Source organism: Cryptomeria japonica, chromosome 8 (assembly GCF_030272615.1).
Source record: "Cryptomeria japonica chromosome 8, Sugi_1.0, whole genome shotgun sequence".
Taxonomy (NCBI): domain Eukaryota; kingdom Viridiplantae; phylum Streptophyta; class Pinopsida; order Cupressales; family Cupressaceae; genus Cryptomeria; species Cryptomeria japonica.
This window is the reverse complement of record NC_081412.1, coordinates 448,978,933-449,005,471: the sequence shown is the minus strand read 5'-3', so window position 1 is coordinate 449,005,471 and position 26,539 is coordinate 448,978,933. Positions and strand designations below refer to the sequence as shown.

General features: G+C 37.6%; 1 protein-coding gene across 1 annotated transcript in view; it reads left to right on the top strand.

Moving 5' to 3' along the window:
* The window catches only part of LOC131052616 (uncharacterized), a 48,268-nt gene extending 25,108 nt beyond the window's left edge, over positions 1-23,160 (top strand). The window contains exons 4-5 of the mRNA XM_057987226.2: positions 21,207-22,238; positions 22,391-23,160. Of these exons, the coding sequence (XP_057843209.2) occupies positions 21,207-22,238; positions 22,391-22,831 (1,473 nt within the window). The 3' untranslated portion in view covers positions 22,832-23,160. The remainder of the gene's footprint in view (positions 1-21,206; positions 22,239-22,390) is intronic.
* Positions 23,161-26,539: the final 3,379 nt, after the last annotated feature.

Here is a 26,539-nt window from a genome sequence, read left to right as displayed (position 1 = left end):
GAGCTCAAAAGATTAGTTTTGTAGACCTTAAGAGCATGCTCTTGCTGAAGTGAGGGTGAGAGGATCCGATTAAGGATTGTCCATTCTTGTAGCCAATAAAACTTTTAGATCTAAACCTTATTAAAACATAGTAGATTCAACTTAAACACTATGTAAAGAACAACTTAATTTTATTTGTTTAATAAAAAATGAGTTGTTTACATGCTAGGTGTCAATCTTCAATTACAAAGCAGATCTTATTATCTCACTTGATGTCTTTCTTCTTTCTTTACTTTCTCGGTTAGCTTATATTTGTTTGTTTTTGTCTAATCTTCCTTGTAATTTTCCTTATTTTCTTCTAGTTTTTGTTAGATGTGTTCCATCTCTTTACCTTTGTGCCTTCTTGTCTCTCCTATTTCTTTTTTTACCTCAAATCATATCAGACCTCTTTATATACAAAAAGTATAGAAAAGATGTGTGGCAGATGGTAACATGATGCACATCCATAGATTAATGCGATAAGGATCAGCACCCCAAAATTAAATGTTTTTTTCTCATCAGCCAACAATGGGAGTCTACACATCAACCTTGGTTCACTGGTGATAGTCAACATTATCATATTTGATACACTTCAAGCTATAAGTCTCCAAATTTAGTGAGGTTTCATATGGGTGAGCCCTTTTAGGGCCATAATGAAGTACTGTAGTTTAATAATTGGGACAATTTTCAAATACTTGCCACATTGGTCAAATGGGTTATCATCATATAGTAAATAACTTGGCATTGGTCTTGTTGTGACGTACTTCACACATTGCCCCATTGCAAATGGGGACCCCCTACTTTTTTGGTCCTCTCGGTCTTTTTGGTTTTGGTTTGTTGGGTCTTTTCACAGTGGTCTCTTCGGTCTCCTCAGTTTGCAAGTGATTTGGGTGAAATTTGATCAAGTTTGCAAGTCGTTTGAGTAAATTTGGCTAAGTCTGGAACCTGTTTTGCCTATTTTAAGGTTTTGCCCTTCAAACTTAGGTTTGAGGTCTATTCCTTAGGGTTTTGAAAAAAATGAACATTGCATTGGAATCAGGGCCCTTCAACGAAGCTACCAGTGAAATTTGAGCGAATTTTGAGCAACATTCTATTTTTAGAAAGTTTCTATTTTTTAGGGTATTTCATTGCCTCCCGGATTGTCTTTATTTTGCCAAAAAATCAAACTTACTATTTTTAGTAAGCATCATCCCGCCTCGGTTTGCCCAAATTTTGACGTTTTGAAGTACTTACTATTTTTAGTAAGTTAATTTTTGGCAAGTTCTTCACAGGCAAGAGTCCGGACACTGAAGATTGAACATTCCCAAAAATCCATGGCTAAATCCGAAAAGTTGAAAAAGCAAGCAATTGATCGACAAAATGACTAAGTGTGGAATTCCTTTTTGAAGTGGAAAAAGAACGAAAAATCTTCTAAGGCAAAGGAAAAAATCCACTTCAATCCCAAATTGGCATTCCAAGTCTGGAAAGGTGAAAATGGCCAAGTCTGGAGAAAATCAAACAAGAATTCTTCATCCCATGGAAAAGGCATTCCAGGAATAGCATGGGCGCTAAAGTGACCCCATGGAGGAATTCTCCTTCATACCAAAATCCTCCACATGCAAGGTTTAGCACTCAAGTCATGTGTATGGGTGCCAAATAGGGGGTGTGGAGGAATTTTCCTCCAACCCAAATTTCTTTGCACCACATCAAATCCACGCCCCAGTCCAGAGAGGGAGTGCCAAAGTGAGGTCATGGAGGAATTTTCCTCCTTGACCAAAGTTCATTCACCATGTGTTTCTAGTGCTCAAGCATGAGAGGTGGGCACTAGATAGGGGGTGTGGAGGATTTTTCCTCCAACCCAAAATTCCTTCACTGCATGACTTTAGCGACTAGGAGTGAGTGTAGAGCACTAGACAGGGGGTTAGGAGGAATTTTCCTCAAGCAAAATTCTTCCATGACATGGATTCAACACCCAAGGTTGAATTGGAATTATTGATCAAGGAAGAAAACAAGAATTCCTCCCTCAAGTATGAAAATTTCGCCCAGGATGAAGAAATTTCAAGATGAAGAGAAAAACTGGCCAAGTGAGATGTTTTCTCTCTCCTGAATTCTGGAACCTAAAAATGGAAAAAATTCCTAAAAAATAGGAAAAATGCTAAATTGATAAAAAATCTCCCTCCGAACAAGATGAATTCAAAAAGCACAAAAAAAATTCTTCTCAGGTAAAATTTTCTCTCCAAGAATTCCAGACATGCAAGAATACTTTAGAAGTGGGAAAGATTGTTAAAATTCTTCCAAGGCAGGAAAATCTTCCAAAATGTCTTTTTTGAGCCCGAAATGGAAAGATTCTTGTAAAGGATGAGTTGGCGACATGCAAAGAGAATATTCCGTATTAATGAAGCACAACTCGAAAAATTATAAAAGTTCCTATGACGGCAGGGTCCATTTGCATGGCGAGAATCTATTGAGTGCATGGCAACATGATGGCACATTTATTGCTAGTGGACATCTTGACCGAGTAGTGGCATACTTAATGCATGGCGACTACCATATTCTAAGAAGTGATGGTGCATTCAATGCACATTGGGCGAATTTGAAAGAAGTGCATTTAATGCACAATGCATGCCATTTTGGGCAGGAAATAATTTTTTGTAAATGGGCATGATGGGCATTTAATGTTTATTCCCACCTTGTTGTATCATGTGTGTGGAATCTTTTGGGTCTAAGCCCTAATTAGGGTTTGCATGTAATCAAGGCTGGAGGCCTATATAAGGGGTTCACCCCTTGATTTGTATAGCAGAGAGATTTGTATGAAATTGTTGCGATAAGTTATTGAGATAATAACAATGATGCATTGTTCTTTGATGGTGTTCACTTAAGTTATTTTTCAAAACTTGCATGGTTTCACCTTTCCTCACTTAGAGTAGATTTATTTCAAGCATTTAGATGAACAAGATTGATTGCAATGTTTTAAGGCGAAGATTGAGTGCTCATGCCTTTTGTTGATAGATGATTTTTATCAACAGTGCAAGGTTGGATTGAGCTATTTTTATGTGTATACTTAACCTGAATCGTTGGATAAACATTGCTCTTTGATGGTGTTTATCAACGGTTTAGAATCTCTCGAACACAACCTTTGAAGATTGCACCCGTTTTATGTAGTTGTCTACTAGTGGCGAAGTAAAGCGTGGTAGATCTCATCTGAAGCATTGTCATCTATTGAGTTCTTAGTCTTAGCTTAGTCTTCTTAAACCCTTTCCCCTTTAATTTTTGTCCATTCTGGTTCAATTCATTCGAAGTAGAAGCATCACAAAATTGCTATATCAGATGATGAAGTTCCAACCACAACAAAGAAGTGAAAGAATGATCCAAACGTAAGTCCCCTTGGATTACCAACATATCACATCAAACCAACTGAGTCACGTCCATTGCAAATCGGAACCTCGGAGTCAATTGTTTGAACTTATCGCAATCTTAGCATACAATTGAACTTTGATCAAGAGAGAGTAAAGTGACCGTTGGAAAACTTTATTTTGTGTTGGGCATGGTCACAAAACGCATGTCAATAGGTCCTAAATAACTCGTTGGATGGAAAACATAAATGTGATGACCAATTATACATGAAATTAGAATGGAACATTCTATATGCATGGTAAAATCAATGGTCCCAACCACAAGCAATGGGAATCAATTTCAGTGCCTTGTGGTGCCATTGATGGCTTGACAACACCCGCGATTGCAAATAGGAACCTTTGAATCTTATGAAACATAACTATTGTGACGTGTGGTCTCTCAAACTTGTCTCAATATGTCTAGAAAACTAGTAAAACGCTTGCAAACCAAACAAATCAATAAAAAAATAATTTGATGAATGCAAGATTGCTCTTACACGTGAGATGCAATTGCATCATCTTGTATGGTGGGAAGCATTTGCTATGAATTTCAATGAAAATAAGCCAATAATTGATAAATGGGAAGAATTCATAAACTTCATAAGAAAAAAAATCTATTCCATAGGACATTAAGTCAATAAAAAATAAAATGATGTATTAAAAAAGGACAAGATGGTCAAATTGTGTAGGGCTACACCATAAAATTCTAGCGAGAAACTATAGCGAATGGCATGGATTTTGAAATGAAGGACATGATGACAAAATATATCTGCAAACTCTATACTCACATGTGAAGAAGGGTGGGCACCACTAACTTAAAAGACTTGGATGAGGCTTGTGTCCAAGCATGTAGAGGAGGGGAAAAAAGGATACAAAAATCATTGCAATCTAGAATGGGCATGTAAATTCAAAGGTTGGAAGCTTCATCTTGAACTACATCCTAAGATTATGAATAAGGGTAAAGAATACAGTACAAAGAAATCTATGCTAACTATTTATGAAGGTTAAACGGAAATGGGGGATAGATCAAGATGTAGATAACAAACTTGGATGCATGGCCATTGTGGAAAATGAACTTGAAGAGATGAAGAAACCTTTTGTCTTGAAGTTACAAGTTGAAAATAACATAATTGATGTTTTGGTAGATCAAAGATCACGATGTAAATCTTATTTCAAAAGATTTGGTTAGGAGGCTTGGGTTTAAAATAGAGGAACATCACATCCATACCCATTGGGGCATATTAAAATAGGTGCAGAGATACAAATAAACGAAAGATGCAAAGTAAAAAGATTGGGATAAAAACACAATACATGGATGGGATTGAGGCTGATGTCATCTCTCTTGATGCTTTTGATATTGTTCTTGGTAGTCCCAATCTTTATGTTAGAGATGCTATTACCATAGGAAAGAGACGCGGCTCTTCACTTCAATTAAGGCTATATAAGGTGGATCTTCATTGGGGAAAAATCATCAGCACATCAACAATACATCATTCTCAAAAGCAGATCGAAGCCTGCAGCACATACAGACTAAAACAATAGCATCAAACATCAGATCAGTCAAGGTTACAGCTAGTCGATCAAGAAACAATATTTGAGAGATTTCAGTATAATCCTTACAATCCAATATTCTTGGTATAAATAATACCCACATATATTTGTCAATTTATTATATATATATGTTTATATGTTGATGATGCTTAATAAGATTAATGCTTAAGTGTATGCGTCTATGGTAGTAAATAGATATGCATACTGTTTGAAATCCACCTTGCGAGAGAGGGCTTGAAGTGTAAGTGAAGGGTGACGAGCAGGCTCGTAAGTAGGCCATCCTAGAAGGACCATAGCGGCCTAGGACAAAGAGGGCACTTGCAGAGTTAAGGAGCCCCATTACAACCTACCCCCGACCCCACAGGATGGTAACCGTCTTCTAGAAGACGAGACATGAATGGGGAAAGCAGGTACATGTTGCCAAGCAAGCAAGAGGGTTGTGGTAGACATCTACTCTTGGGCTTGGTGTAGAAATGGCTTCGGGCGGACCCATCATGTCTCTTCCTCCACACCCTAATATGCTTGTGTAGTATTATTGATAATCTATGAATATGATATGGTTTGCCTAACCCTAATGATTGAATATATATATATATATATAGAACATCTTGGTCAGCAATCCCAGTACTAAATGCATAAAGTTAATTCTAAGTGGCAGTCATCCTTAAAAAAATCCTAACAATAAGCTACAATTTAGTAAGGGTCAGCGGGTGGTATGGAGGAGTTGCCACTTTTGGGTGAAAGACATTACCATGGGAAAGGGACATGGCTCTTGACTTCTCTTAAGGCTATATAAGGCGGATCTTCATTGGGGAAAAATCATCAGCACATCAGCAAAACATCAATCACAAAAGCAGATCAAATCCTCCAGCACATATAGACTAAAACAATAGCATCAAACATCAGATCAGTCAAGGTTACAACCAGTCGATCGAGAAACAACATTTGAGAGATTTCAGTATAATCCTTACAATCCAGTATTCTTGGTATAAATAATGCTCACATATATTTGTCAATCCATATATATATGTTTATATGTTGATGATGCTTAGTAAGATTAATGCTGAAGTGTATGCCTCTATGGTAGTAAATAGATATGCATACTGGTAAGTAGGCTGTCCTAGAAGGACCATAGCAGCCTAAGACAAAGAGGGCACTTACAAAGTTAAGGACCCCATTACAACCTCCCCCCAACCCCACAAGATGGCAATTGTCTTTCGGAAGATGAGACATGAATGGTGAAAGCAGGGACATGCCTCCAAGTAAGCGAGAGGGCTGTGTTAGACATCCACTCTTGGGCTTGGTATAGAAATGGCTTCGGGTGGACCCATCACGTCTCTTCCTCCAAACTCTAATATGCTTGTGTAGTATCATTGATAATCTATGAATATGATATGATTTGCCTAACCCTAATCATTGATATTCTACATCTTACCAAGTAGAATATCTTGTTAAATGGCATGATTCTTGGATTTGAATCCTGCAATCATTATATATATATATATATATATATATATATAATGATTGCAGGATTCAAATCCAAGAATCATGCCATTTAACAAGATATTCTACTTGGTAAGATGTAACCCTAACCCTAATTTGTTGCAATTGTGATTTCTAGGGTAAATTGGGAAAGACGATATCACATTAAAGTATATATTTGGATATGTTGCACATGTTATGATTGCAAGATTCTAATCTAGGAATCATGTCATTTAAAGAGATATTCTACTTGGTAAGATGTAGCCTTGACCCTAATTTTTTGTAATTGTGATTTCTAGGGCAAATTGGGAAGGGGACATCACATTAGAGGACAATAGAGTAGGGCAAAGTAGCTATAGTAAGTGCTAATTAAGCAATTGAATTAATCAAGAAACCAAATAATGTTGTGTACTTTTTCTTAAAGATAAGAATAAAGACGAGATTGGTAGTTCTACTTTGACCAACTCAAAATTGGAAGGCTTGGATGAACTCTTGTCCTTTTTTTAGGTAGTGTTCATAGAATTGAAAGGGTGGTCGCGAAGAAGGGAGGTGGAGCATGATATTTGACTCCTATCAGAGTTTCCTCTACCTAACAGCGACTTGTATTAACAATCCTTAAGAGCAATGAGGTCAAGAGGTAGCTAGAGGAGCTATTGGAGCAAGGGATGATTCTACCTTGTAATTCATCTTGTGGGTCATCCATAGTGATTGTGCAGAAGAAAGATGGTTCTTGGAGATTGTGCATATATATTATTTGATTCTCAATAAAATTACTATAAGAATAGATATCCTCTCTCAAGGATAAAATATTTGTTAGATCAACTTAGACATGCTAAGTATTTTACTAAGTTGGATCTTAAGTCAAGTTATTGTTAGGGGTGAATGAAAGAAGATTGCTTTCAAAACTAAGCAAGGACTTTATGAATGATTAGTACTTCCTTTTGGCTTGAGTAATGTGCCTACTACTTTTATGAGATGGATCAATGATGTTTTAAGGGGATTTATCGATAGTTTTTTGATAGTCTATCTAGATGATATTATAATATCCAATGCTATATAGGAAGGACGCTTAATGCACATTAAGCAAGCCTTGCAAAGGTTAAAAGAAAAACTATTAGCAAAGAATTATTGGTATGTTTAGAGCATGTTGTTGGAGGAGAATAATTAAGAATAGACCCATTCAAAGTTGAAGCAATTATAAACTAGTCTACATCAAAGAGCACTATAATTAGCGAAGAATCATTGGTATATTTAGAGCATGTTGTTGGAGGAGAAGAATTAAGAATAAACCCATTTAAAGTTGAAGCAATTATAAACTAGTCTACATCAAAGAGCACTATAAAAACTCGAAGTTCTGTAAGGTCTGCTCAATTCATGAAAAAAATTATTCCTTTTTCCTATAGAGGTGCATCTTTACATCAAATTGCATCATATGGGAGGAACTTTAATTGGGGTAATCAACAAAATGAAGCTCAAAGTCAGGGTATGAACCTTGGAGAAGCATACTTGAGTGTGGAGGAAATGATGTAGATAGGCCAATAAAGTGCGCCACTGTCAGGTTGAACAAAGCAATGAGTTTGACAACCCTTTAGAATCTCTTTTGGCACTGTCGTCTGAGTTTCGGTGATAATTTCTGAGACCTGTGGTGTTGCATATGCGACAAGGAGAGAACAGGGAAGGAAACATGTAAATCAAGAAATGGGAAACATCTGGTGATTGAAATGAGTCTCCAGATCTATTTATTTTTGCATGTTTAAATGTGATGGGTTCTTTTGGCAGCTTCCAAGTAGGATTAAGAAGCAGCCAAGGTTGTAAGTGTATGACACAGAATAGAGTTTCATGCTCCAAGAGAGCTATCTTGTTGTGTAAAAACGGATGAAACATTTCTAAAGCAAGAGTAGAACTATCTATTTTTACTCCAGGAAGGTTTACTCTATGTAACAGTGTCAAACATTCTGTGGTTTTCTGTCTATATTCTATTACAGCAGGAAAGGAAACATGTGAGTCGAGGAATACGAAGCATCTGGCAATTGAAATGAATCTCCAGCATCTATATATTAGTCTACATGAAACAGTTTCTTTTGGCAACTTGCAAGCAGGATTAATAAGCAGCCAAGGTTATAAGTGCATGGCAGAGACAAATAGAGTTTTATGCTCCAAGAGAGTCATCCTGTTGTGTAACAATGCATTTAACATCTCTAAAGCAAAAGTAAAAGCTGCATTTCTAAAGCAAAAATAAAGCTGTCTATGTCTACTCCAGGAAAATTTCCTCTACGTAAATCAGTGTCAAATATTGTGTGGTTTTCTGTCTACTTAATTTTTCTGCAATTTTATTATCCGTTTATGCTGTAATTTGTACTAGTATCTTCAATTGAGTGCTTGTACATGCATTCTCTTTTGGCATGTTGAAGTTTCAGCAGGTTAGCGTCGGAGTTGGCAACATGTTAGGTCTGTGGTGAATTTGCAACAATTATGGATTGCAGGTCAAATTTTGTTTTGACATGAAGTACTTGAAATACATCTACTGTTGGCTTGTTGATGTTTTCAGCAGGTTCTCTTTGGAGTTGGCAAAAGCATGTTTTTTCCGTATGGTGAAATCGCAGCATTCATAGATTATGCAAATGATTGTTGCAAATTACAGATTAAATTTTGTTTGCACATGAATATATCAAGATCATAATTAAACCATAGAAGCAGATCACAGAAAGATCTTGCAATAATTTGTGAGCTCTCATTTCTTGCTCTCACACCCGTTTTTTATTGTATAAAATTGCATAATTCCAGGTCCAAAACCTAGTGGTAATGATTTTTTTTTTTTTCAACTGACATTTTGTTTTAATTTTGCAATATTTCATTGTCTGTTTGGGTTTTTTCTGCATGGTTTGCAATTTCAACTGGTTTTTTGTGGTGTTTGCTGTTTGTGTTTTTTTCCTGTGTGGGTTTTTTGTTCACAGTTTTTAATGTCCTAAAAAACCTTTCACAAATTCTACTATAACAAGCATCTGGAATTTTTGAAAAGCAATCAAATTCTCTGCAGTATTTCTGATTGTAATTTGTGGTTAGGGCTTTTTTCCCTGTTCCTGAAAGCCTGTTCCAGGTGTGTCCATTGTTTTAAATTTTATTTTTTGCATTCGTTTCAGTGTAAAATAATTTTTTATTTATTGTTTAAAGGTATAATATAATAATTGATTAATTTAAAAAAAATGAAAAGTTATAATATAATAATCTATTAATTAAAAAAATGAATTTTCTCTCATTTGATTTTGTTTTTGTTTTGTTGTATATTTGTTTTTTATTTTTAGTTTACATTAATAATATTAATTTTTAATTCTTTAAAAGGTTCTCCACTTCATTTTTGAGTTGTAATATATTATTTTTAGTTTTAAATTTCAAATTTTTGTAATTTATAATTTAATATACAAACATATTTTTTTTTAATGAAACTTATTATATAATGTATTTGTTTTAAATTTCAAAATTAAATAAAATATAATTTTTTAAATGGTTATATGTTTTTTCTGATAGGTAAATAGCTGCTGAGGGGCAGCACCCATTATATTAATATAAAGGATTTTTACATATATATGTTTTTGAAATATGCCTAGCTTTCCTAATACCTATTATCACCAAAATGGCCAAGTGCCCATGTAATACACCCGAAAAAACCAAAAACTGCCACAGAGAGCAGTACTGTTATCTACAAAAAATCCTACCACCCTATATAGTATCATGCCAAGGTTACAATATTTCGGGATACTGCCTGATAGTAATACCAGAAAATAAAAACAGAAGAGAAAAACCAGCAACCTAAGGCTCAAGTAGAGCCAACGTCCGCATCCTCAGGACCAACAGCCTCTGTTTCACTGCTCTCCCCCTCCTGCAGGCTCTGCTCGCGTTCTTTAGCTTTCCGAACCAGGACCGCTCTCAACACCACAGGGCATTCCATTCTGCAGTTTGCATGGGCTTCAGAATCTGCCATTTCTTCTGGGAGACGATCATCATCCGGTATCCATTCTTCATCGCGACCAAATCCCCAATCATTTTTAGGGTCTTCCTCACCGTTTTCCTGAATTCCTATGTCTTGTCTTTCACTCCGACCCTCCACCAACACGAATTGCCTCATCCATGCCTTGCTAAGACCAGGCAGAATGCCAATTGCCTTTAGCAAGAAAGAAATATTCTGGTCCTTCCCATCCCATTGAGCAACCAGGCTCCCCTCATCTAGGGCTTGCACCACTACAAACTTCTTGACCTCGACTCCTGCTCCCAGAGACATATAGTAGTTTTGTGGCAACGGGGTGCGCAAATTGGCATCAATATTATCCAGGATTGTATCAATCTCACCAAGGAAGCAATGCCTGAATATCATTTGAGTCATTTTCTTGACTCGCTGCTTGCTCACCCCCATATAAACCAGCATGGCGACGAACATGGCCGGGATGTCTGAGTTTACCTGGCAATGGTGATAAGCTCTAAGAAAATCCCCACCCAAAATTCTCTTCACAGCATGCAAAATGAGAGGATGCTTTGCGGCCATAACTGCTAACAACTGCTTGTCAGAAATTTCCCCCAAGAAGGCCATTTGTCGCTTAGTAGACTCCAACATAATAGGCGTATCCATCCCTAGCCCTCCTATCACACTGAACCCCACCACACCGAGCTAGCTGAACTATACGAAGAAATGTGAGAAAAATAGAGGTGAAGGGTCTAAAAGTAGACCCATACATGCACTCTCATGATAACCAAAGGGAAGTGGGATGTCCTAGCACTTCTATCATTAAGGATCTCTCATGCCAACCAACTCATAAGCCGTCCCAACTGTAGTGGTGTTAATACGTAATATCTGTTTCTTGTTAAGGAATGCCAAATCAAATCTGTTGGGATGGGTAGTAACGAAAGATCAATGCTCCCATTGTTCGAGAAAAGCGAGGGAGATGTGACATGAGGGAAAATAATCAGACACCAACTGAAAATATGATGTGATCATGGTACCATTAAATCATGAATTTATAGACAGCGCCACCTCTTTTGCTAAATTATCCGCCATCACATTCCCTTCTCGATACACGTGGCTAATGTGGAAATCATCCAATCCGTCCAACAAGGATTTGATTGGATGAAGCCATTGATGATTGAGAATCCAGCTTGGAGTATCATTCTTTCTAATTGCATTTACCACGTTTAAGGAGTCGCCTTCGAAGTGGATTTTCCGGGCCCCTCTATTGACCCCCGCCTGGAGGCCATGTAATGCAGCCCAAAACTCTGCCATGTCGTTTGTGGTATGCCCAATGTAGTTTGAAACTTCCTCCAAAGAATTTCCAAATTCATCCCTGATAACACACCCAATGCCACTAGGGCCCGGGTTGCCCAACGAAGCCCCATCAAAATTTACCTTGACCCAGCTAGGATCTGGAGCATTCCACTGAATCGGGGGTTTGGAGATAGGCGGGAGGTTACTGGAATTACTTCCAAAGAGAGTGGGTACTGAGAGGTTTGGAAAGGTGAGTTTCAATCTTCAATCCCATCTTGTATATGTGTTCTTCTTCAAAGTCTTACCTTTGGCAACTTCGTTTGTTAGTTCAAACAATTGGGATTCAATCTTTTGACAGAGGAATCTCGAGTCCATAGATTTATCCTAAAAATAACGTCGATTACGCTCCTTCCATATTTCCCAAATCAAGAGGGATGGGAGAATCAGCCATAGATCCCCAAATATTGCCTTCGTGGTCCTTTGTGTCCACATTTTAGACCATTCATCGATCCTTGCCGGGAATGGGCAATAAAGGTTTAGTTTTTGCATGAAATACCACCATAACATCAATAGGTGATCTATCGATTCCGAATTCTTCCCACATAGAACACATCTGCTAGGACCATGCACTCCAAACTTCACGAGCCTGTAACTAGTTAGAATTTTCTTCTGCAGTGCCATCTAGGCAAATACCCTGACGTTCGGCAAACAATACTTGTTCCACAATAATTTCGATGGCCATTCTTGATTAATTCTAGCAGTTTCTTTGATCTTGTAGCCTAGGCTGACCTTGTAGTTTCCATCTTTAGATCCAGACCATCAAATAATGTCTTCCCTCCTAGATGGGATGATCGTTCGACTGTTCAGAATATTATTTAAGCTATCTTTTTGCTGTTGATCCACATCCAAATTGTTAAGAGCCCGCCATCTCCAATTCATGAATCCATTTTGTTGAACTATCTCTCCATAATCATTGACCTTGCTTGCCCATAACTGAGATGTCTCCTTAATTTCATTTAAATTTGGAAGCGAGCTCGATATCTCCCCTCCTCCCCATGAATCATTCCAAAAGGATATATTTTGTTTGTTTCCGATCTCCCAAGTTACATGATTGCTGATAATATCCCTGCATTCCAATATGTAATTCCAAATTGTTGAGCCTTTGGGAGGGTTAAGTGTCGTAAGAATTTTTTTTGGCTCAACCGAATCCAGGTATTTGTTCTTGAGAATTCTGACCTATTTTTGATCACCCCCACTGCACATGGCCCATACAAGCTTTCACCCATGGCCAGGTTCATTAAAGACAATTGGTGAATGCTTGCGCCCCCCGATTCCTTGGGTCGACTAAATTTTTGTCAGGCAACCAAGGGAAACTAATTTTGTTCACCTACGTCGTTCCACATAAATTTCCTCATGATCCGGATGAGGTCATCTTCAACAGCCGTAGGGATTTTTGAGCATGCCATCGAGAATACAGGGATTGCAGCCAATACTGATTTGATCATAGTGAGCCTTCCAGTCGAAGATAGCCACTTGCCCTTCCAATTTTCTAGCTTTGACTTGCATTTTGCAATCAACATGTCCCAATAGCTAATCTTGTTCAGTCCTGTAAATAGGGGGGTATCCAAAAACCTTCCTGGGAAGTTTGCAACCCTTTGGGTAAGAATCCTAGACATGGCTCTTTGTAGCCTTGGTTGTGTATTGATGAAGAAAATTTCTGATTTATTCCAGTTAATGCTCTGTCTTGATGCTTTGCAATATTCATCCAGGCATGATTTAATGATTCTTGCCTCACTCCTGCTCGAAGCACCAAAGAGGATCGTGTCATCCGCAAATTGGAGGTGAGTGGTATGCTCAACCCCATTTGCCACGTTCACCCCCACCCAACGCCCATCTTGGTACAAACCGCGAATAGATCTTCCCAAGGCCTCTGCCATAATGATGAAGAGAAAGGGGGAGATTGGGTCTCCCTGTCTTATTCCTTGGGTGGAGGAGGAAAAACCATGAGCAGATCCATTTACTAGCACAAAGAACTTTGGGCTAGATACGCAGCTCTTTATCCACTTAATCCAACAATCTCCAAATCCAAATTTATCCAAGACCTCGAAAAGAAATTCCCTATCCGCTAGATCATATGCTTTCATAATATCTAACTTCAGAATCATGCAGACATCCTTGATTTTTTTGGCGGAGTGAAGTGTTTCATGGGTCGTGATGATACCTTCAACAATCGATCTTCCCAGGGCAAAACAACTCTGCTCATCATAAATCATGAGATTGATAACCCGTTTCAACTTGTTAGCAATGGTCTTTGTTACAATCTTGTATACTATGTTACAAAGGGCAATAGGTCTAAAATCCCCCATCTCCTGAGGGCAACTCTATTTTGGGATTAGAGCTAGGAAGGTGTGATTGATAGCTCCCAACATAGACCACCCGACTCTTCCACCACCCGATGAAGATCTTTGCCTATGATGCCCCAATAGGATTGGAAAAAGGCTGCAGGAAAACCATTAGGACTAGGGGCCTTGTTTGGGTTAAGCTGGAAGGTTGCTTTCTTGACTTCCTCCTCATCAATTCATCTATATAGCTCTTTGTTTTGGTCTTCAGATATTACCGCTGGGATGGAGTCTAAGATTTTATCCCTAGCCACTTGATCCACCTGATTACATCTATTTAGAATGGATTCAAAAAAGCTCACTGCTTCTTTACTGATTTCCTCCATATTCTGAGCCATGCTACCATCCGCTTTCTTTATTTGTGAAATTTTGCTCTTGTTTCTATTAGCAATTGCGGATCTGTGGAAGTTGTTGGTATTTCTGTCTCCTTGAGCCATATCTCTCTCGATTTTTGTCTCCAATGAATTTCTTCCCTTTTCAAGATCTCATTGAGCTCATCTTTTAGCTTTTTTTCTTTGAGGAAGTCCTCATTTATCATGCCATTACAAATGACAATTTCGTTGTTTCTCCCAAGTTATTCCATCACTCTTCTTTTCTTTGCAAAAATGTTCTTGAAGTGTTCTTGGTTCCATTCTTTGATCTTCGTTTTAATGTATTTCAACCTCTTGCAAAATTTATACATGTGTGAGTTATGTCCCATATCAATCTCATTCCACCAAATTGAGATCAAATTCTGCAAATTGGGATCCCTGCTCCCTCCGGGGTGGCACGAGGATATATCCAACCGAACAGGGTAATGATTTGTGCCTGAAAGAGGAAGGATGAGGGCTTCTACCAGGTGATTCTGTGTATAAGGCCAATCTCCGAACAACAAAAATCCATCTAATCTTTCTGCAATATTAGAAAAACCTGCCCTCCTATTTGTCTAGGTAAAAGCACCATTCTTGGGGCCAATATCCATAAGTTGATTATGGTCAACAAAGTTCTGGAAATCTCTTTGGACAATATTGGGTCTCTGAATACCACCTGCCTTCTCTTGATCATTTAGGGTGGCATTGAAGTCCCCCACAATTATACTTTTTGCCTTGTTGCATCCATCTAGTATGCTTATGATGAGATTCCAAAGTTCCCTTTTTTTCGGGGTAGCAAGTAGGCCCATAGACATTGAAAATAAAAAAGGAGTCATTGCAACTTAGCAGAGTTATCCTGCATTGCTGCCAGTTCTTCCCCTCATCCTCAACTTCTCCTTTGACCACCAGTGGATTCCAAATAATGCCAATACCTCTTGAGGCACCCTCAACTTCCACAAATTTGCCAGACCATTGCCTCCACAACCTCATTCTCTTATCGATATCAGTTCTATTCCACTTTGTTTCTTGAAGAATCCAAATATCTCCTTTTGACTTATCAATTTACGCTTGATCAAGCGCCATTTGTTAGGGGCATTCAAGCCCCTGACATTCCAGGTCGTGATCTTCATTGCCCTTGGGGAAGGGGGGCACCCTTCCCTGTCAAAAGTTTGGTTTGTCCAGTAACCATTGCTGCTAACTTCAACATTGCTTTGTTTGACTTGCGCCGTCTCCTGCCCTTGGGTTTGATGTTAGGCTTGTTGATTTTAGATATAGTGACCTCAAACCCTTTCATGTTGCAATCACCCAATTCCTTAGTTCCTCTTTCATCATCCTCTTCCCACTCCGATCTAGAATCCTCATCCCCAATCTCTTCCACATGGACTTCCAAATCATCTGCACCTATGTCTTCATCATGTTCTCCAATGATGTGTTTAGGTTGTATGCAGATTTCCTCCTGCAGTCCTTGTTTCTCATGTCTTAATCTCTCCACAGCGATCTTCTCTTCCTTATCCCCCTTTGGGGAAATGGGCAGTTTCTCACCATGTGGAATTGATGAAACCCTCATTTGCGATTCTATCTTTGATTTTAGAGATTTTGCCTCCCGAAGTAGTGTTTGCAGGTCTGCCATATTGTCTTCCACTGATTTGTCTGCTTGTATCTGAACTATGTCGCACTGATGTGGCATCTCCTGTTGAGATCCATTTGTGGGGATGGTAGGGATCTCAGAAACTCCCATAATTTCCTCAACTGATAATTTCCTTTGGGGCTCTGCGCTGTCCGTAACTTCATTCATTCGCTCTGGTAATTCTGAGTCAGAGGGGGGGGGTCCTTACTCTGTTCTTTGAACCTGTTATCTACATGTGGCAATTCTGTCTTTTGTGTGCATGAATATGCTCTAGAGATTTTTGCTGAAACTTCACACTCCACCCCAATATGTTCTCTAGAAAAGCATTTAGGACAGATAAACATTTGATCTTCTTTGTCAATTCTCTGTGTCCACACCTCCCCATTACCCAAGATCCTAACTTTATTCGGCATGCTTGAAATTTGGTTGACACTGACACATATCCTTGCAAAACTTCCCCAGATCCAGTTTTCCAGGATTTCATCTGCATATATAAAAGATCCGAAGCAATTGCTGACTTCTTTCAAAGACTTCGTATTTCAGTATTCTGATGGTATATTGTATAGCCTTACCCAAACCGGACATTCAGGTTGTAGGGTTGAAATTTGGTTGCCAATCTATCAAATGAACTTCAATACCGTCCAATATATAGGGGCCACTGTTTAGGGTTTTCCATCTTTCATTTCCATCCGGGAATTCAACCATAAAGTAATCATTAGGGAGCGACTTGACCTTAATCCCATTTCCCCATTGATCTCTACACTAGTTAGCAAACTTGCCCCTGCCCTAGTGTCCCCCACCCTATTTGGTGAATATGCATCTATTCCGGAGATCTTTCCTACTTTCATCAATTCTATTATTATTCAAAAGGATTGTTGAAGTGGAGGGGTCACTCACTTGATTTTGAAGCTCCGTATGTTTCCGGGAGCATTCATCGGTTTCTTTAAGATCTCCCTTTCTTTTCCAAATTTCATTGGTTCGGATGGCGATACCTGGATTCTTGGATCTCCAATTGTCAACCTGATTTGCTTTTGGAATATTTGTTTGCCTGAACCACCCACTCTTGCCTATCTTGAACCTTTGTTTTTGTCTTTTGAAGGTGCTCTGCTACACTATCGGTCGGGAAGGTATCTTGCCTCCTTAGGTTCTGTTGTGGGATCGGCCTCTGTCTGGGCCAAGAAGGCCCAGGATTTTTCAGACGCTTCTTCTGGGTTGTGATTTGATCTCTGCTCAAGGAAGGACCCGCTTGATGCTGTTTTTGGTAAGAAGGATGGCATCTGTCAATCCATCTCCCCCTTCAAAAACCCATTGGGGCCGATACATGCCAGTATGTATACCATCATGCGGCAACAGTGGGATCCGAGATCTTTCCAAACTCAAAGTTTTCCATTTTTCTTTCGCTGCCAGATCCTGGATGGTTTCCATGGGTAGCATCTTCTGCCTCTTGCGCTCAGATGCCCACGCCACCTTGCTTCACTCCATGCCCGCTGCCATGCTCCGTGCTGCTCCTTTAGGAATTGCTTCCGATTCAAATTTTCAGCAGTTCGTGCCATCTCCCCCACACTTATATATTTATTTTATACATATATATATATATATTTATTTAATATTATAATTATATTTGTTATTCTATACTCTCTCTCTCTCTCTCTCTCTCTCTCTCTCTCTCTCTCTCTATCTCCCTATATCCCCCTCCTATCTCTCTTTCTCTTTCTATCCATATCTTTCGATACCTCTATCTCCTTAAATGGTTATATGTTATTTTCTTTAAAAAAATAAATTAAACGGGGATGATCCTGCAGCGTGACGGTTGTCACGAGCCCTGTTGAGAGGGCGGTCCCATGTTCGAGTCCCTTCGTCTTCGGCTGACCTTGTTTCCTCCTGTGATCCACGCTGCTCCCGTGTCCATGCATTGGTGAGGCGTTGATGTCTCCTCGTATTCGCTGTGCCTTGCCCAGATCATGATGCCCCCCTGCCAGTTTAAGGAGCGACAAAAAAGCCTGTGTTGGAGAGATAAGGAGAATTGTAATGCAGTGATAAGGAGATGTTTGGAGAGATAAGGAGAATGGAGTGATAAGGAGAGATAGATATAACAAAAATATTTGTAAGTGTGGCATTCATATCATCGAGGAGGTGTTATTACCTCATCTTGTAATCCCTTGGGGAGGGGGCCCCCCATTGTGACCCCCACTGGCTCGTAGCTCCAGTTAAAAGCGTTCTTAATAAATACAAAATAATCACAACGTTACCGATCAAAAAAAATAAAATAAAATAAATTAAACTGTTATACATTAGTATTTTTAGCAGACTAACTAATTTTCAAATAGTAATATATTATATTTAACTCTAAAATTTTTAATTTTTGTTTTTATTTATAATTTTATATATAAACAAAAACAATTCTAAAATTTATTAAATAATGTATTATTTTAAAATTTTATGAGTAAATCAAAACATCAACAACGTTACCGATCAAAAAAAAAAAAAAAATTAAACTGTTATACATTAGTATTTTTAGCAGACTAACTAATTTTCAAATAGTAATATATTATTTTTAACTCTAAAATTTTTAATTTTTGTTTTTATTTATAATTTTATATGTAAACAAAAACAATTCTAAAATTTATTAAATAATGTATTATTTTAAAATTTTACGAGTAAATCAAAACATCAATTATTTCTCCTTAAACTTTTTACTTCCTGCAATTTACGGATTCTGAAAATTTCTAGATATTTACACAATATTATCCCAAGGGATTTAAAATATTTTTCTCTTTTGATTTGCCGAGATATTCCGAAGAATAATATTTTATTCTCTTATCTAATTGGTATGTAGAGGAAAGTATCTTGTAGTTTAGCACTTTGTGTTTAGTGGCCGATAAGTATATTGTATAACTTTCCAAATAATGTATGGAAAAGTAGGACTAATAATATTATGTCATGGTTAAACTACTATTTTTGTTTGGCATATTCAATTGGATGGATGGATACTTTTGAATCGATTTACTTCGGCTTTATTAAAATACCCTAAAATCTAAGGTGGTCTTAAATGTTGGTGTCAATAAGGCCTTGTACCTAGTGAAGGTGTTGTACTTGGCTAGTTAGGTCCTAGTTGTCCTTTTAGAAGTCTTAATTGTCTAGATAAGATCTTATCATTATCTTATTTTTATGACTTTTATTTAATTTTAGTTACCTTGGTCATTTAATAAATTGTTGAGGTAGTTGTTTCATTACATAGGATTAAGAGACATGTCATAATCTTGTCTAATCCTATGTCTCAACCTTGTCTTTATAAGAAAGGCATCTCATTGTACATTTTCATATTCAAGCAATCAATCTTGCATTATTGAAGCAAGTTCTTGCCATTTTCTCGGAAGATATTTTGGTCTAGCAGCTTATCCTGGGGTCTTGAGAGCTCACAATTAACTCGTACGTTAAATTTGTGAAAAGTAGTATGTGATTGTTATACATGTGTCATCTTATTTTGGCTCTTGTACTATTATTATTGACTACTAATTGTATTAAATATTATAATTTCAGACTTCTACAACTTATAGTCACACATCATAAAAATTGGTACTACAATCAACATATCCTATCTCAACTATTAGTCTATGCTGAACAATGGGGGTCTTTTCCCCTATAAGGCGTGCATGCACGCACCATATGATTCAGCCTGGGAAATAGTAATAGAAATATGATTGACGAAACAGGTGTGACAGATGGGTGAAGAAATCTGGTTAAGAAATTTTACAACCTGATAGCACATGCCTATTGTGCTCACTATATCAAAAATTATATAAATATTGATATTTTACAATAGAGCCAAATTTGAAATGTTTAAAGAAGATGCAATATCCAAGGTGAGGTAATACCTCAAGTTAGGAGAGCCATAACGTTATCTATCTAGAGATCTGTCAACAATTAAATTTTTAATTTGTGATTTTGCTTTTTTCAAGTTTGTTCAGTCTTTGAAAATGTCTTTTGTCTTGTGAGAACAAGGTTATGCACAAATGCCTGTATGCTGCTTCTATCATATACTGCATTTTGAGTATATTGCGCATCAAAGGCATTGAGGAAGTTGAGTGACAAAATCCAAGGACAATGGAGTTCGTGGAACAAAACGCATTTGTGCAGTTATAAATTGCAACTGAGTAAACGTTAATTATTCCCCTTGGTTAAATGATTACAATATAGTCTCTATTACACTAGTCATGAATGCTGCTATCATCTCTTTTACATTTTTTGGTACTGTTTCACACTTAAATTTCTCTTGCCCTCCTTGTACATGTCAACAGTCAAAAGTCAAACTACAAATATATTTAAGGTAGCATGCAGGTCATGGTCTTTCTATGTCTGTTGTTCATGGCTGAAACAAAATTTTTGTTACTTTGTCAACATGATCAAGTTGCCCAACTTGAATGCTTTAACTGGCTTTTAGCTATCATTATTTAATATTGGAATGTTTCTTTCAGGCTTTTTTTCAACTGAATGCATGAATTGGTGTATGAGATTATTTTCTCAAATCATTACAAAATAAAAATGGTCTGTAGTCTACTGGTTATGAACATCACTTCTACCTCTTTTGTATTTTTTTTTGTTCAGTTTGAACATGAGTTTTCTCCCAGTGCTTCTTGTATGTGTTAAATTATACTGTTAAGAAAATATTTAATTCTGGGAGCATTCTGTTTATGGTCTTGCTATTTCTGCTGTTCATCACTGAAAGAAAATATATTTGTTTTCCTTTGCCACTGTGTTTGAAGTTTGAACTGCCCAGCCTTTAATTGGTAATGACATTATATTTTTAAAATGTGTCATATAATTAAAAGACGGTCTCTATTGCACAAGTCATGACTGTTCATTCCATATCTTCGATTTTTTTTTGTTCTGTTTCATCATCAAATTTCTCTTGCTGTTTCTCTTATGTGTCAAATTATAAATATATTTTGAGGGAGCATGGGTATCATGGTTTTGTTATTTCTGTTGCCATTGCTGAAAAAAAGTTTGTTTTCTTTTGTTACTCTGTTTGGACTGCTCAGCATGGCCGTTTTCCCTATTCTGTTCCTATATCTGTATGATTTACATTGGAATGATCTCTTTCAGACTTTTTTTGCACTTAATGAACTAGTCGATGACATTATATTTTTAAATGTGCAGCTCATGAATCATCAGATGGAAGCAACATCCATGTCTGCAAGGAGTAGTTTGATTTCACGACAGACTACTACCTCTTCTGGGTCAAACAATTCTATGAATACAAATATTAAGAGGTCATCAATGTCCACAGGCATGGGTCATGTTCCATCTCGTCCATCTACTCCCACCTCAAGGTCGACAGTGTCTGCACCAAAGTCCATGATGCCTACATCACGGTCTGGAGCAACTGCATCAAGACCATCTACACCTACATCGAGAACTATGGTTCCTGCATCAAGATCTGCAGGGACTGTATCAAGGCCTTCAACCCCTACAGCAAGGCCTACTTTGCCAGCCTCAAGGTCTACAGTTCCTGTATCAAGATCTACAGTTCCTGCATCAAGACCATCATCAAGACCATCCACACCGACAAGGCGACCTTCCACTCCTTCCTCAAGTCAAATTAGTACTATGCCACCAGGCCGCTCTTCATCGGTGAGTAAGGCGGCCTCAATACCTTCTAGAAATTCAGCACCTTCACGAGGAAGCTCTCCTTCTGTAAAATCTCGACCTTGTCCTCCTTCATCTATGCCTGATTTTTCACTTGATGTGCCTCCAAATTTGAGGACAACCATGCCGGAGCGACCAATTTCAGCCACAAGAGGCAGACCTGGAGCTCCCAGTGCTGCAAGATCTACTAATGAAGCATCTAATGCTAGTGGCAGGCCCCGAAGACAGTCTTGTTCTCCAAGTATCACAAGAGGAAGAATCTCAAGTGAAATGCATGGCAGTGACCGATCTAGTGTGCAGTCCAGCAAACCGCATCGTAATGGAAATGACATCATGATCCCTGGCCTACTTGGTAGCAAGATGGTTGATAAGGTAATCAGTGCGAGAAAAGCTGCTCCACGGCAGGAAGATCAATTATCCACAAGATCTACTACATCCACTATGCATTCCAAACGACCAGTAAAGCCTGCATCATCTCCAGATAGTACAGGTTTTGGGCGGACTCTTTCTAAGAAATCCTTGGATATGGCTTTGAGACACATGGTATGCTATGCTTTCATTTCTTTAGTCTGAACGTGTAAGTTTTCATTTATGGATGAAATTTTATGCCACCTATTGATGATGGTGGATCAAATGTTTTTGCAAACAGCCTTAGTTGAAGACTATAAAAGTCAAACTAACATGATTTTTTCCAGGATATACGTCGAAGTACACCCAGTAGCTTGCGGCCTCTCATGACCAATATTCCAACATCATCTCTGTACAGTGTCAGATCAGGAGTTGCTAGAAGCAGGCCAGCTAGTATTTCTGACTCTCCAGTAGCAACAAGCAGCAATGCTAGTTCAGAACATAGTGTAAGCATTGCTCTAGGCCTAGGGAGTGAATTGGATGATGATGATTTTGGAAGTGAGAGAGGAAGCAGAATCTCCCCGGCAAGTCAGCAAGGTAGCATTCATTCAAAGGGAAACTTGGCAAGCACAAATTGGCTGCACAGCCCAGGATTTAGAGATGATAAGTATGATCATGACTTTTTATACAATCAAGAATTAGGAGAATTGTCTGAGCCGTCAGAAGGTTTTGTAACTTCAAGAAGTGTGGCTGCAGACTGTGAAAGTAAACTAAGATTACAATATTGACATATTAATGGATGTAATTGTTGTAATAGGGCAAGTCAGCCTTGATATTGTCATTGCAGCTGGAGCTTGCTGGAGTGAAGGTATTGGTGACTCGAAAGGAGACAGTTGTATCAGTACAAATTGTTTAGAGATTTATCATTTGCACCACTTACTGCACTTTTGGAAAAAACATAACGTAGAAGTGGTCTGCTTTTTTCAATTTTTTGCTGAATTCAATGCTGAGAGGATCAAGTCTGTATCATTAGTATTAAATGCCAGGAATGTATAATGTTGGACGCTTTCTGAAAATCAATTAAGTCTTTAATGTGCAAACCTTGTGTTGGAGAATACTTATATGAGCTCTAGATCATGAAATGTGTGGATAGAGTCAGTTGTGTTGACTTATGGACGGTGCAGATAAATAGGAAATACACTCTGGAAGTATGTCTCACAATGAAGATATTGTCAGGTAAAATACTCAAATTTCATGCATTTTTCTTAATTGACATGCAGAAACACTCAGCAGTTGTAACATTCAGCAACAAAGGCTTGTGCTAAATCATGGTAAACTGGAAACAAGAATAGGGTGTCACAGAATTATTTGTAATATTTTTCTCGTTCCATTAAATATACATCATTTGATGGGATGTTTGCACGAATTGGCTACCAACCTGAAGTGTGGTTGGTTGCTAGTCTGTCAGGCATAGTATAGGTTTCTCCTTAACGGGCATGCCTAATTTTGTGAGTCTGTAAACCTTTAATTTAGCTTCACTTTTCACAGTTCTTACAATTGATAACTAGATAAAAAATCTAGAGGTGTTTCCCCTACAGGTTTTAGTGGACATAGGATTTCTTAAGATGATGTATCAAAATGAAGGGAAATTAAGGATTGCTCATACTAATTGAAGGGAAATTATCTATTTTAGATCATAGTTTTCCCTACAGGTTTTAGTGGACATAGGATTTCTTAAGATAATGTATCAAAATGAAGGGAAATTAAGGATTGCCTATACTAATTGAAGGGATATTATCTATCTTATATCATAATTAAAGTGTATCAAAATGCTTTTAGAGGCTGATTGGCTAAGGATAAGCAATGGTAATTATAAAAATGAGTTATATATTCATAGATAGAGATAGAGTAAATGGACTGCAGAATGAAAACATAGAAACACCTGTTGCACAATTCATTGATAAATCATATAAATAGATTGATCATAGGTGGGCTCGGAATAACCTAAAGCAGTCAAATGGATGAAGAGTAATGCTCTAGGCTGCTGCATTTTGGAAGAGGAGATGATTATGCTTCATGAATGCTTATTCCTATATCTAATGGATACCTGATCTTGATATCAAATGGGCAATTGCATTTTACAAAAGTTATGTTCTATAACATATATGAGGATAAATTTTTTGATTGCAGGGCCTTTTGAATCCGAGTCACAATGGTGAAGATGGCATGGATAATCAGTTGATCAGGGATTTGCTACTGTTGAAGATATTGTAAAATCTATGTAGCATATAATGGGATAATTGATTTTGTGTCTTGGACAATAGATGGTTCAAATTGCATGATGGTAAACCTGTACATAGTGCAATTTTTAAATATGATCAGCAAGTGCGAGGAAAATAAAAGAAACAAAAGTGCTACTACTGCTTTGTTTCCATTAACCTCCAATCTTTGGCATTTACATTGCTATTTTCTTTCTTGGTTATTGTTACAAAAGTTATTAATGCCATTTCTGCCTTAGTGATGAAATTGGCAATTGCCTTCTGAGAATTTTGGATATATATACTTTTTCAAAACCGTTGCATTAGTTACAATAACTTTATAAATAAACAAGACAAACTCTGGATAGTTCCGAACTTCTATAAAAGACCCCAGCAATGACACTTGCAATACACACACGTTGTGTGTGTAGGAAGTGTTATTAGGAGACTTGCATGTAAGAAAAGACAACCTGAGCAACAAAAGGATGGGATGATACAAGCACACATTTTGGGTAGAATGAAAATTGCCTTACAAGGTCGTGAACTAGGACACCATTGATATCATCTACAGAGGCGCAAAACCTTATGTGAATTATAAAATTTTCAATAAAAGCAATCACAAAATCATTTTCATAATGGACTCCTTCCATTACAGATTTACAACACATCATCAAGGGTTTCATTTACGAGAGATAAATTAAGGTCATGTCTAAGATTGATATTCATGAAATGAGAAATAAATATCACAACAAGATCTGTAACAGCCGTCAAAATCCTATTCTGTTTCATCTTATGTCAATATGTTATCAAGGAGTCTTGTAGGTTGCTCATGCACCAATGATAGATTGGGCGTATATTCGAGTATGCAAACTATTTATGAGAAACTGCAATTTTTTTGTGTTGTCATATAGATGTGACGAAAAGAAAGCAAATGCTACAAGGTCATGCTTATGTAGCAAATATACACACAAAAGAACATTTGACAGTCTGCTTTTCTTCCTTTAGGCTTCTTTCCAGAGAGATGACAATGGAAGAATTATATCTTGCATGGCATTTTGAAATATGATGATTAAAACAAGAAGGCTATGTAGACCGATATGGGCAGTAAGAAGGGCAATCAAAGACTACTTTGGAGCCATGGAGCTACTTAAGGTAAAGAGTGTTGATGTTCATCGTGGGAAGGGTCCAAATAAGCATTTAACCGTTGTGGCACTAATGGGCATATGATGCCAAGTGTTGGAAGATATATACTTGAATTATACTCCCATGGAAGAAGGCAGTCCAAGAAGGAAGAGACCTAGGATGTTGTCCTAATATGAATGAGAACTTGGCTTTCATAATGCAAAAGGTAGGCCAAGATGCAAGTGAGACCATCATGGTTAATAATTTATTAATTCAATCTTTGAAAGAAACTTGATTTCTCAAAGATGGATGCAACACAGATTGAAGTACTATAAGTTTCCATAACTTACTCAGTAGATCGCTTGTAGAAAAAACATGCAAGTTGATGAAAGTGGGAAGCTTGCCATAGCTACCACTTACATTAATGAAGTGGAAATTGACGTGGTGCCTCTTGATGTGTGGCAAAGATGCAGCGTTGAAGATAATAGACATTCAAGGAGAGCTTGTAATGCCTATAATGCACATAAAGTGTGGAAAAAAGTACACCTTAATTTGTCTGTCAAAATATTATGATCAATGCAACATACTTTAAACCTCACCATGGAATTAATAACAATTTCTTTTCATGTGTAAGATGGAGACAAACCTAAATGACGTAATTAAGTATGTCCAAGTAAGGATATGATTAAAATCTACCTTAACCCTTTGCGATCATCACGGGTGTTAATAGGGCATCCATTCAATCGCAACTGCTAAAATTCGTATCAGCCTACTATGGCATCTACTATGGCATCTTTTATATGCCTTCAAACACTTACTATAAATCGAGACCGAGGCAAAGCTTTAGAACATTAAGTATAGATTCAAAAAATAATAAGGTTAAGCTTTGGCCTACCTGTAAGGCATCTTATATATAAGTGAAATTTTCTTATGGGAGGATGGTCTGTTATTCGAGATGAGAAAAGCTTTCAAGCATAAATGAATCTATTAAATTTGAATGAAGAAGTAACTAGATTGTGATCCTCAAGACATTAAATATTTCAACAAGAATGTGAAGTGTTTTGCTCGTTCTTGCATTTTGAATTCTATACAAGAGGTTTCTATACCGTAATTGAA